Source organism: Engystomops pustulosus, chromosome 8 (genome assembly GCF_040894005.1).
Source record: "Engystomops pustulosus chromosome 8, aEngPut4.maternal, whole genome shotgun sequence".
Taxonomy (NCBI): Eukaryota; Metazoa; Chordata; class Amphibia; order Anura; family Leptodactylidae; genus Engystomops; species Engystomops pustulosus.
This window is the reverse complement of record NC_092418.1, coordinates 4,024,156-4,038,565: the sequence shown is the minus strand read 5'-3', so window position 1 is coordinate 4,038,565 and position 14,410 is coordinate 4,024,156. Positions and strand designations below refer to the sequence as shown.

The 14,410-nt window shown below is 37.8% G+C and overlaps 1 protein-coding gene across 1 annotated transcript in view; it reads right to left on the bottom strand.

Annotated features, from left to right (window-relative positions):
- Positions 1-706: 706 nt before the first annotated feature.
- Positions 707-14,410, bottom strand: part of LOC140076256 (uncharacterized) — a 73,002-nt gene continuing 59,298 nt past the window's right edge. Inside the window, exons 9-10 of the mRNA XM_072122794.1 lie at positions 3,390-3,575; positions 707-2,126 (exon numbers count right to left, since the gene is read on the bottom strand). Of these exons, the coding sequence (XP_071978895.1) occupies positions 1,474-2,126; positions 3,390-3,575 (839 nt within the window). The 3' untranslated portion in view covers positions 707-1,473. The remainder of the gene's footprint in view (positions 2,127-3,389; positions 3,576-14,410) is intronic.

Genomic DNA, 14,410 nt, shown 5'->3' with positions numbered 1-14,410 from the left:
CTATATGTTGGGGGGGCTGCTTGTGACTACATGGAGGGGCTGCTAGCAAATACATAGCCGGGGGGCTGCTGGTGACTATATGTTTGGGGCTGCTGGTGACTACATGGTGGGGGGGCTGCTAGTGACTACATGTGGGGGCTGCTGGTGACTACAATGGGGGGCTGCTGGTTACTATATGTTGAGGGGCTGCTTGTGACTACATTTGGGGCTGCTGGTGACTACAATGGGGGGCTGCTGGTTACTATATGTTGGGGGGCTGCTTGTGACTACATGGTGGGGGGCTGCTGGTGACTATATGTTTGGGGCTGCTGGTGACTATATGTTGGGGGGGCTGCTAGTGACTACATGTGGGGGCTGCTGCTGACTACAATGGGGGACTGCTGGTTACTATATGTTGGGGGGCTGCTTGTGACTACATGGTGGGGGGCTGCTGGTGACTATATGTTTGGGGCTGCTGGTGACTATATGTTGGGGGGGCTGCTAGTAACTACATGGGGGGGCTGCTGGTGACTATATGTTGGGGGCTGCTGGTGACTACACGGTGGGGGCTGCTGGTGATTACATGGGGGGGGGGCTGCTGGTGACTACATGGGGGGGGGGCTGCTGGTGACTATATGTTGGGGGCTGCTTGTGACTACATTGGGGGGCTGCTGGTGTCTCATTTTATGCATAAAATATAAAAATAACAGTGATAATAAACGTTCTGTATTTTTTATTTTAAGTAACTTAATTTTTTTAGAATCCATGTTTATAGTTTTACAAACATTAATTTTTCACATTTAATTATTCCTGTGATTTCTGGGATGGGCGGGCTCTCGCCGTACACGTGACCCTCCCCTGGGGCCATCTCTTATATTTCTCACCATTTCTTATCAACACTTGTTTATATCTTTGTATTTTATTTGTAGCTCATTGTATAGATGATTTCTTCTGTATTATCCAGAGGTTTTGGCTTTGTTTTCTATGACATAGTTTGTTTTGTGCAGTGTATAATGTGATCCCTCCATGGGGGACGTCCTGCTCCTCCGAGCATCTTCTGCCCTTTATCATCAGGATTGCATTTTCAGGTGGTCTTTATTACCATCTCTCATCTAAAGACCCTTTCTTCCATCCATGGATTGTAATCTGCCGCTCATGATTCCCACAATGCATTGCACTGACTCCATCTCCCCTTGTGTAAATGACAGAATCAAATCTTTCACGTGATTCAAGGGATTACATTCTTATCTTTAATATGACACCAGAGTCCTGGCTGTAGTTGCTAAAGAGATCAAGGTAGAGGCATCAGAAGTGACTCCACACTCTAAAAGTGACTCATCTCAGGCAAAATCTGACTCTTCTCTTCTCTCTATCACACTGGAAGAGGTAAAAGGATGAGATTTCACATAATAGAGAGAGACATAGAGAGGACATTTCATACCCGACCTGAAGCTGATGATGGGTTCCCTTTAATTACTGCAGTTCTATTATGTTTTATAGCTTTTGTGTCTTTGATCCTTTCTGTTTTTCACCCATGATTCCAGGAAAAATACTGCTCATTTTAAATTTTTTATTTTTACTTGTGTCCTTCTGGGCTTCTGTCTTCAGGGTCTCCAGAGTTCTGTTCAGCTTTTTGTCTATATAACTCTGCTCTGCACTCAGGTCCCGGGTGTCCCGAGTGTCCCGAGTGTCCCGGGTGTCCCGAGTGTCCCGGGTGTCCCGAGTGTCCCGAGTGTCCCGAGTGTCCCGGGTGTCCCGGGTGTCCCGAGTGTCCCGAGTGTCCCGGGTGTCCCGAGTGTCCCGGGTGTCCCGAGTGTCCCGAGTGTCCCGGGTGTCCCGGGTGTCCCGAGTGTCCCGAGTGTCCCGGGTGTACCGGGCGTCCCGAGTGTCCCGGGTGTACCGGGCGTCCCGAGTGTCCCGAGTGTCCCGGGTGTCCCGGGTGTCCCGAGTTTCCCGAGTGTCCCGAGTGTCCCGAGTGTCCCGAGTGTCCCGGGTGTCCCGGGTGTACCGGGTGTCCCGAGTGTCCCGGGTGTCCCGAGTGTCCCGAGTGTCCCGGGTGTCCCGGGTGTCCCGAGTGTCCCGAGTGTCCTGAGTTTCTTGCTCTCTTTCCATCTCTTCCATTTTCCTCTTTTTTCTCTCATTCTCATCTGTACAAAAAGAGAAGCCCGAGACACAGATGTCACACAGGAGAAGGACGCACCAAGGGCTCATGAAGATTTCGGAAACATTTACTCTGAAATCTACACACAGTATCTGTGCCCAATAAGAAAGCTTCGAGAAATAGAAGGCTTCATGTTTTCTCACATATACGGATGAATCTACATCCCATTAATGTGCTGTGATAGTGAGGCCACAACCGAACCGCAATCTCATCATCATCCGATCTCTGGGATTTCATATTATTACAAAGGATTAGAGGCTACACCCAGAGGATCTGCGCTGAGGTCTCCAGGATGATTGGAACAACCTCCACGCTGAGATCCTATATCTACAAAGGTTCTGTGCTCAGTTCTCCGATATGTCTGGAACAACCTCCCCGACGAGCTGCTGCATACATAGAAGATCTGTGCTCAGATCTCTAAGAGGTAATGAAGAACCTCATTTCTAAGCTCCGGGATATGCAGAATATCTGAGCTCAGTTCTCTGATATGTCTGGAACAACCTCCCTGATGAGCTCCTGCATCCACAGATGATCTGTGTGACCTAAGTCTAACACATTGGGGCAGATTTACTTACCCGGTCCATTCGCGATCCAGCGGCGCGTTCTCTGCGGTGGATTCGGGTTCCTCTGACATCCACCAGGTGTCGCTGCTGCGCTGTCGGACGGAATGCACGATCCATTGCCGGGTGCAGGTAAGTGAGTGTCCCGCAACACTTTTTTAAAAAAAAAAATGCGGCGGTTTTTCCGAATCCGTCGGGTTTTCTTTCGCCCACGCCCCCCCGATTTCCGTCGCGTGCATGCCGGTGCTGATGCGCCACAATCCGATTGCGTGTGCCATTCAGGCAATTCTGGGAAAATCGGCGCAAAACGGAAAAATTCGGGTAACATGTTGCAAAAACGTGAATCGGCCCCTTAGTAAATGACCCCCACAGAGCTCATCCTTGTTGTGCGTCACTTGCTCACGGTGATATGTGACCAGGTTGTGCTGTAGGTCCGTATCATAAAACTATGCGAGCCGACCCAAAACATGTCACCTGGACTGAGGTGCGGGCAGGTCTCCCCTCCAGGGGTCAAAAGCGTCAGGAGATGGAGGGGTGCAGTGTCCTGCCCGCACTCTTTGTTTGGGTCCTGGGGTGCGGCTGGTGCTGACAATTATTATGGTTCTGAGCTGCAGCTTTCTCGGGGGGGGGGTTACAGTCTGTAGCACCCAGCCAGGTCTCCCCTGACATCACATCCCTCCTCTCCTCACCTGGCAACAGCAGCGCCCCCCAAAGTTTCCCCTGGACATGTTCCTCGTCTTTCTTCTCCTCCTCGGTGAAGAGCTCCAGATTGTAGGCGAGTTCCCTGATACTGGGCTGAGTGTCCTGAATCCGCTGCTTTTCCTCTGCTCTGCTGTTTGGCAGATCATCAATCAGCACAATCACGTTGTTCCTTCCTGAGGACACAGGACGGGGATGAGGTAAATGTATTAGAAGTCTCTAGAGATCGGAGGTAACTATAGTAGTAAATGAGTTGTAGGGTCAGAGTACAAGAGTCACTACTGTACTATAGAGTCATTATGTATACTATAGCAAGTGTATAGGGATAGATACAACTATAGTGACGCTCTTTATACTACTATAGTATTATCTGTAGGGTCAGGGATAGATATAACTATAGTGACACTCTTTATACTACTATAGTATTATCTGTAGGGTGAGGGATAGATATAACTATAGTGACGCTCTTTATACTACTATAGTATTATCTGTAGGGTGAGGGATAGATATAACTATAGTGACACTCTTTATACTACTATAGTATTATCTGTAGGGTGAGGGATAGATATAACTATAGTGACGCTCTTTATACTACTATAGTATTATCTGTAGGGTGAGGGATAGATATAACTATAGTGACACTCTTTATACTACTATAGTATTATCTGTAGGGTCAGGGATAGATATAACTATAGTGACGCTCTTTATACTACTATAGTATTATCTGTAGGGTCAGGGATAGATATAACTATAGTGACGCTCTTTATACTACTATAGTCCTATCTGTAGGGTGAGGGATAGATATAACTATAGTGACGCTCTTTATACTACTATAGTATTATCTGTAGGGTCAGGGATAGATATAACTATAGTGACGCTCTTTATACTACTATAGTCCTATCTGTAGGGTCAGGGATAGATATAACTATAGTGACGCTCTTTATACTACTATAGTCCTATCTGTAGGGTGAGGGATAGATATAACTATAGTGACGCTCTTTATACTACTATAGTATTATCTGTAGGGTGAGGGATAGATATAACTATAGTGACACTCTTTATACTACTATAGTATTATCTGTAGGGTCAGGGATAGATATAACTATAGTGACGCTCTTTATACTACTATAGTATTATCTGTAGGGTCAGGGATAGATATAACTATAGTGACGCTCTTTATACTACTATAGTATTATCTGTAGGGTGAGGGATAGATATAACTATAGTGACGCTCTTTATACTACTATAGTATTATCTGTAGGGTGAGGGATAGATATAACTATAGTGACACTCTTTATACTACTATAGTGTTATCTGTAGGGTGAGGGATAGATATAACTATAGTGACGCTCTTTATACTACTATAGTGTTATCTGTAGGGTGAGGGATAGATATAACTATAGTGACGCTCTTTATACTACTATAGTATTATCTGTAGGGTGAGGGATAGATATAACTATAGTGACGCTCTTTATACTACTATAGTATTATCTGTAGGGTGAGGGATAGATATAACTATAGTGACGCTCTTTATACTACTATAGTGTTATCTGTAGGGTGAGGGATAGATATAACTATAGTGACGCTCTTTATACTACTATAGTATTATCTGTAGGGTGAGGGATAGATATAACTATAGTGACGCTCTTTATACTACTATAGTATTATCTGTAGGGTCAGGGATAGATATAACTATAGTGACGCTCTTTATACTACTATAGTATTATCTGTAGGGTGAGGGATAGATATAACTATAGTGACGCTCTTTATACTACTATAGTATTATCTGTAGGGTCAGGGATAGATATAACTATAGTGACACTCTTTATACTACTATAGTATTATCTGTAGGGTGAGGGATAGATATAACTATAGTGACACTCTTTATACTACTATAGTATTATCTGTAGGGTCAGGGATAGATATAACTATAGTGACACTCTTTATACTACTATAGTGTTATCTGTAGGGTGAGGGATAGATATAACTATAGTGACACTCTTTATACTACTATAGTGTTATCTGTAGGGTGAGGGATAGATATAACTATAGTGACGCTCTTTATACTACTATAGTATTATCTGTAGGGTCAGGGATAGATATAACTATAGTGACGCTCTTTATACTACTATAGTATTATCTGTAGGGTGAGGGATAGATATAACTATAGTGACGCTCTTTATACTACTATAGTATTATCTGTAGGGTGAGGGATAGATATAACTATAGTGACACTCTTTATACTACTATAGTGTTATCTGTAGGGTGAGGGATAGATATAACTATAGTGACACTCTTTATACTACTATAGTATTATCTGTAGGGTGAGGGATAGATATAACTATAGTGACGCTCTTTATACTACTATAGTATTATCTGTAGGGTCAGGGATAGATATAACTATAGTGACGCTCTTTATACTACTATAGTATTATCTGTAGGGTCAGGGATAGATATAACTATAGTGACGCTCTTTATACTACTATAGTATTATCTGTAGGGTGAGGGATAGATATAACTATAGTGACACTCTTTATACTACTATAGTATTATCTGTAGGGTCAGGGATAGATATAACTATAGTGACACTCTTTATACTACTATAGTGTTATCTGTAGGGTGAGGGATAGATATAACTATAGTGACACTCTTTATACTACTATAGTATTATCTGTAGGGTGAGGGATAGATATAACTATAGTGACACTCTTTATACTACTATAGTATTATCTGTAGGGTGAGGTATAGATATAACTATAGTGACGCTCTTTATACTACTATAGTATTATCTGTAGGGTGAGGGATAGATATAACTATAGTGACGCTCTTTATACTACTATAGTATTATCTGTAGGGTTAGGGATAGATATAACTATAGTGACACTCTTTATACTACTATAGTGTTATCTGTAGGGTGAGGGATAGATATAACTATAGTGACGCTCTTTATACTACTATAGTATTATCTGTAGGGTGAGGGATAGATATAACTATAGTGACGCTCTTTATACTACTATAGTATTATCTGTAGGGTGAGGGATAGATATAACTATAGTGACACTCTTTATACTACTATAGTATTATCTGTAGGGTCAGGGATAGATATAACTATAGTGACGCTCTTTATACTACTATAGTATTATCTGTAGGGTGAGGGATAGATATAACTATAGTGACACTCTTTATACTACTATTGTATTATCTGTAGGGTGAGGGATAGATATAACTATAGTGACGCTCTTTATACTACTATAGTATTATCTGTAGGGTGAGGGATAGATATAACTATAGTGACACTCTTTATACTACTATAGTATTATCTGTAGGGTGAGGGATAGATATAACTATAGTGACACTCTTTATACTACTATAGTATTATCTGTAGGGTGAGGGATAGATATAACTATAGTGACACTCTTTATACTACTATAGTATTATCTGTAGGGTGAGGGATAGATATAACTATAGTGACGCTCTTTATACTACTATAGTATTATCTGTAGGGTGAGGGATAGATATAACTATAGTGACGCTCTTTATACTACTATAGTCTTATCTGTAGGGTCAGGGATAGATATAACTATAGTGACGCTCTTTATACTACTATAGTATTATCTGTAGGGTGAGGGATAGATACTACTATAGTGACGCTCTTTATACTACTATAGTATTATCTGTAGGGTGAGGGATAGATATAACTATAGTGACACTCTTTATACTACTATAGTATTATCTGTAGGGTGAGGGATAGATATAACTATAGTGACACTCTTTATACTACTATAGTATTATCTGTAGGGTGAGGGATAGATATAACTATAGTGACGCTCTTTATACTACTATAGTATTATCTGTAGGGTGAGGGATAGATATAACTATAGTGACGCTCTTTATACTATTATAGTATTATCTGTAGGGTCAGGGATAGATATAACTATAGTGACGCTCTTTATACTACTATAGTATTATCTGTAGGGTGAGGGATAGATATAACTATAGTGACACTCTTTATACTACTATAGTGTTATCTGTAGGGTGAGGGATAGATATAACTATAGTGACGCTCTTTATACTACTATAGTATTATCTGTAGGGTGAGGGATAGATATAACTATAGTGACTCTCTTTATACTACTATAGTATTATCTGTAGGGTGAGGGATAGATATAACTATAGTGACGCTCTTTATACTACTATAGTGTTATCTGTAGGGTGAGGGATAGATATAACTATAGTGACGCTCTTTATACTACTATAGTATTATCTGTAGGGTGAGGGATAGATATAACTATAGTGACGCTCTTTATACTACTATAGTGTTATCTGTAGGGTGAGGGATAGATATAACTATAGTGACACTCTTTATACTACTATAGTATTATCTGTAGGGTGAGGGATAGATATAACTATAGTGACTCTCTTTATACTACTATAGTATTATCTGTAGGGTGAGGGATAGATATAACTATAGTGACACTCTTTATACTACTATAGTGTTATCTGTAGGGTGAGGGATAGATATAACTATAGTGACGCTCTTTATACTACTATAGTCTTATCTGTAGGGTGAGGGATAGATATAACTATAGTGACGCTCTTTATACTACTATAGTATTATCTGTAGGGTGAGGGATAGATATAACTATAGTGACGCTCTTTATACTACTATAGTCCTATCTGTAGGGTGAGGGATAGATATAACTATAGTGACACTCTTTATACTACTATAGTATTATCTGTAGGGTGAGGGATAGATATAACTATAGTGACACTCTTTATACTACTATAGTATTATCTGTAGGGTGAGGGATAGATATAACTATAGTGACGCTCTTTATACTACTATAGTATTATCTGTAGGGTGAGGGATAGATATAACTATAGTGACTCTCTTTATACTACTATAGTGTTATCTGTAGGGTTAGGGATAGATACTACTATAGTGACGCTCTTTATACTACTATAGTATTATCTGTAGGGTGAGGGATAGATATAACTATAGTGACACTCTTTATACTACTATAGTATTATCTGTAGGGTCAGGGATAGATATAACTATAGTGACGCTCTTTATACTACTATAGTATTATCTGTAGGGTCAGGGATAGATATAACTATAGTGACGCTCTTTATACTACTATAGTATTATCTGTAGGGTGAGGGATAGATATAACTATAGTGACACTCTTTATACTACTATAGTATTATCTGTAGGGTCAGGGATAGATATAACTATAGTGACGCTCTTTATACTACTATAGTATTATCTGTAGGGTGAGGGATAGATATAACTATAGTGACACTCTTTATACTACTATAGTCTTATCTGTAGGGTGAGGGATAGATATAACTATAGTGACACTCTTTATACTACTATAGTCTTATCTGTAGGGTGAGGGATAGATATAACTATAGTGACGCTCTTTATACTACTATAGTATTATCTGTAGGGTGAGGGATAGATATAACTATAGTGACGCTCTTTATACTACTATAGTGTTATCTGTAGGGTGAGGGATAGATATAACTATAGTGACGCTCTTTATACTACTATAGTATTATCTGTAGGGTTAGGGATAGATACTACTATAGTGACGCTCTTTATACTACTATAGTATTATCTGTAGGGTGAGGGATAGATATAACTATAGTGACACTCTTTATACTACTATAGTATTATCTGTAGGGTCAGGGATAGATATAACTATAGTGACGCTCTTTATACTACTATAGTCTTATCTGTAGGGTGAGGGATAGATATAACTATAGTGACGCTCTTTATACTACTATAGTGTTATCTGTAGGGTGAGGGATAGATATAACTATAGTGACACTCTTTATACTACTATAGTATTATCTGTAGGGTCAGGGATAGATATAACTATAGTGACGCTCTTTATACTACTATAGTATTATCTGTACGGTGAGGGATAGATATAACTATAGTGACACTCTTTATACTACTATAGTATTATCTGTAGGGTCAGGGATAGATATAACTATAGTGACGCTCTTTATACTACTATAGTATTATCTGTAGGGTGAGGGATAGATATAACTATAGTGACACTCTTTATACTACTATAGTATTATCTGTAGGGTGAGGGATAGATATAACTATAGTGACGCTCTTTATACTACTATAGTATTATCTGTAGGGTCAGGGATAGATATAACTATAGTGACGCTCTTTATACTACTATAGTCTTATCTGTAGGGTCAGGGATAGATATAACTATAGTGACGCTCTTTATACTACTATAGTGTTATCTGTAGGGTGAGGGATAGATATAACTATAGTGACGCTCTTTATACTACTATAGTATTATCTGTAGGGTGAGGGATAGATATAACTATAGTGACACTCTTTATACTACTATAGTATTATCTGTAGGGTCAGGGATAGATATAACTATAGTGACACTCTTTATACTACTATAGTATTATCTGTAGGGTGAGGGATAGATATAACTATAGTGACACTCTTTATACTACTATAGTATTATCTGTAGGGTGAGGGATAGATATAACTATAGTGACGCTCTTTATACTACTATAGTATTATCTGTAGGGTGAGGGATAGATATAACTATAGTGACGCTCTTTATACTACTATAGTATTATCTGTAGGGTCAGGGATAGATATAACTATAGTGACGCTCTTTATACTACTATAGTATTATCTGTAGGGTCAGGGATAGATATAACTATAGTGACACTCTTTATACTACTATAGTCTTATCTGTAGGGTGAGGGATAGATATAACTATAGTGACTCTCTTTATACTACTATAGTATTATCTGTAGGGTTAGGGATAGATACTACTATAGTGACGCTCTTTATACTACTATAGTATTATCTGTAGGGTGAGGGATAGATATAACTATAGTGACACTCTTTATACTACTATAGTATTATCTGTAGGGTGAGGGATAGATATAACTATAGTGACACTCTTTATACTACTATAGTCTTATCTGTAGGGTGAGGGATAGATATAACTATAGTGACGCTCTTTATACTACTATAGTATTATCTGTAGGGTGAGGGATAGATATAACTATAGTGACGCTCTTTATACTACTATAGTATTATCTGTAGGGTGAGGGATAGATATAACTATAGTGACACTCTTTATACTACTATAGTATTATCTGTAGGGTGAGGGATAGATATAACTATAGTGACGCTCTTTATACTACTATAGTATTATCTGTAGGGTGAGGGATAGATATAACTATAGTGACTCTCTTTATACTACTATAGTGTTATCTGTAGGGTGAGGGATAGATATAACTATAGTGACACTCTTTATACTACTATAGTATTATCTGTAGGGTGAGGGATAGATATAACTATAGTGACGCTCTTTATACTACTATAGTATTATCTGTAGGGTCAGGGATAGATATAACTATAGTGACACTCTTTATACTACTATAGTCCTATCTGTAGGGTGAGGGATAGATATAACTATAGTGACACTCTTTATACTACTATAGTATTATCTGTAGGGTGAGGGATAGATATAACTATAGTGACGCTCTTTATACTACTATAGTATTATCTGTAGGGTGAGGGATAGATATAACTATAGTGACGCTCTTTATACTACTATAGTATTATCTGTAGGGTCAGGGATAGATATAACTATAGTGACGCTCTTTATACTACTATAGTATTATATGTAGGGTGAGGGATAGATATAACTATAGTGACACTCTTTATATTACTATAGTATTATCTGTAGGGTGAGGGATAGATATAACTATAGTGACACTCTTTATACTACTATAGTGTTATCTGTAGGGTGAGGGATAGATATAACTATAGTGACGCTCTTTATACTACTATAGTATTATCTGTAGGGTGAGGGATAGATATAACTATAGTGACGCTCTTTATACTACTATAGTATTATCTGTAGGGTGAGGGATAGATATAACTATAGTGACACTCTTTATACTACTATAGTATTATCTGTAGGGTCAGGGATAGATATAACTATAGTGACGCTCTTTATACTACTATAGTATTATCTGTAGGGTGAGGGATAGATATAACTATAGTGACACTCTTTATACTACTATAGTATTATCTGTAGGGTCAGGGATAGATATAACTATAGTGACACTCTTTATACTACTATAGTATTATCTGTAGGGTGAGGGATAGATATAACTATAGTGACACTCTTTATACTACTATAGTATTATCTGTAGGGTGAGGGATAGATATAACTATAGTGACACTCTTTATACTACTATAGTATTATCTGTAGGGTGAGGGATAGATATAACTATAGTGACGCTCTTTATACTACTATAGTATTATCTGTAGGGTGAGGGATAGATATAACTATAGTGACGCTCTTTATACTACTATAGTATTATCTGTAGGGTGAGGGATAGATATAACTATAGTGACACTCTTTATACTACTATAGTATTATCTGTAGGGTCAGGGATGATATAACTATAGTGACTCTCTTTATACTACTATAGTATTATCTGTAGGGTGAGGGATAGATATAACTATAGTGACACTCTTTATACTACTATAGTATTATCTGTAGGGTGAGGGATAGATATAACTATAGTGACACTCTTTATACTACTATAGTATTATCTGTAGGGTGAGGGATAGATATAACTATAGTGACACTCTTTATACTACTATAGTATTATCTGTAGGGTGAGGGATAGATATAACTATAGTGACACTCTTTATACTACTATAGTCCTATCTGTAGGGTGAGGGATAGATATAACTATAGTGACACTCTTTATACTACTATAGTATTATCTGTAGGGTGAGGGATAGATATAACTATAGTGACGCTCTTTATACTACTATAGTATTATCTGTAGGGTGAGGGATAGATATAACTATAGTGACACTCTTTATACTACTATAGTATTATCTGTAGGGTGAGGGATAGATATAACTATAGTGACACTCTTTATACTACTATAGTGTTATCTGTAGGGTCAGGGATAGATATAACTATAGTGACGCTCTTTATACTACTATAGTATTATCTGTAGGGTGAGGGATAGATATAACTATAGTGACACTCTTTATACTACTATAGTGTTATCTGTAGGGTGAGAGATAGATATAACTATAGTGACACTCTTTATACTACTATAGTGTTATCTGTAGGGTGAGGGATAGATATAACTATAGTGACACTCTTTATACTACTATAGTATTATCTGTAGGGTGAGGGATAGATATAACTATAGTGACGCTCTTTATACTACTATAGTATTATCTGTAGGGTGAGGGATAGATATAACTATAGTGACGCTCTTTATACTACTATAGTATTATCTGTAGGGTGAGGGATAGATATAACTATAGTGACGCTCTTTATACTACTATAGTATTATCTGTAGGGTGAGGGATAGATATAACTATAGTGACGCTCTTTATACTACTATAGTATTATCTGTAGGGTGAGGGATAGATATAACTATAGTGACGCTCTTTATACTACTATAGTATTATCTGTAGGGTGAGGGATAGATATAACTATAGTGACGCTCTTTATACTACTATAGTGTTATCTGTAGGGTGAGGGATAGATATAACTATAGTGACGCTCTTTATACTACTATAGTATTATCTGTAGGGTGAGGGATAGATATAACTATAGTGACGCTCTTTATACTACTATAGTATTATCTGTAGGGTGAGGGATAGATATAACTATAGTGACACTCTTTATACTACTATAGTATTATCTGTAGGGTGAGGGATAGATATAACTATAGTGACACTCTTTATACTACTATAGTCCTATCTGTAGGGTGAGGGATAGATATAACTATAGTGACACTCTTTATACTACTATAGTATTATCTGTAGGGTGAGGGATAGATATAACTATAGTGACGCTCTTTATACTACTATTGTCTTATCTGTAGGGTGAGGGATAGATATAACTATAGTGACGCTCTTTATACTACTATAGTGTTATCTGTAGGGTCAGGGATAGATATAACTATAGTGACTCTCTTTATACTACTATAGTATTATCTGTAGGGTGAGGGATAGATATAACTATAGTGACGCTCTTTATACTACTATAGTGTTATCTGTAGGGTCAGGGATACATATAACTATAGTGACGCTCTTTATACTACTATAGTATTATCTGTAGGGTGAGGGATAGATATAACTATAGTGACACTCTTTATACTAATATAGTCCTATCTGTAGGGTGAGGGATAGATATAACTATAGTGACGCTCTTTATACTACTATAGTATTATCTGTAGGGTGAGGGATAGATATAACTATAGTGACGCTCTTTATACTACTATAGTATTATCTGTAGGGTGAGGGATAGATATAACTATAGTGACACTCTTTATACTACTATAGTATTATCTGTAGGGTGAGGGATAGATATAACTATAGTGACACTCTTTATACTACTATAGTATTATCTGTAGGGTGAGGGATAGATATAACTATAGTGACTCTCTTTATACTACTATAGTATTATCTGTAGGGTGAGGGATAGATATAACTATAGTGACACTCTTTATACTACTATAGTATTATCTGTAGGGTGAGGGATAGATATAACTATAGTGATGCTCTTTATACTACTATAGTATTATCTGTAGGGTGAGGGATAGATATAACTATAGTGACACTCTTTATACTACTATAGTATTATCTGTAGGGTGAGGGATAGATATAACTATAGTGACGCTTTTTATACTACTATAGTGTTATCTGTAGGGTGAGGGATAGATATAACTATAGTGACACTCTTTATACTACTATAGTGTTATCTGTAGGGTGAGGGATAGATATAACTATAGTGACGCTCTTTATACTACTATAGTATTATCTGTAGGGTCAGGGATAGATATAACTATAGTGACACTCTTTATACTACTATAGTATTATCTGTAGGGTGAGGGATAGATATAACTATAGTGACGCTCTTTATACTACTATAGTATTATCTGTAGGGTGAGGGATAGATAT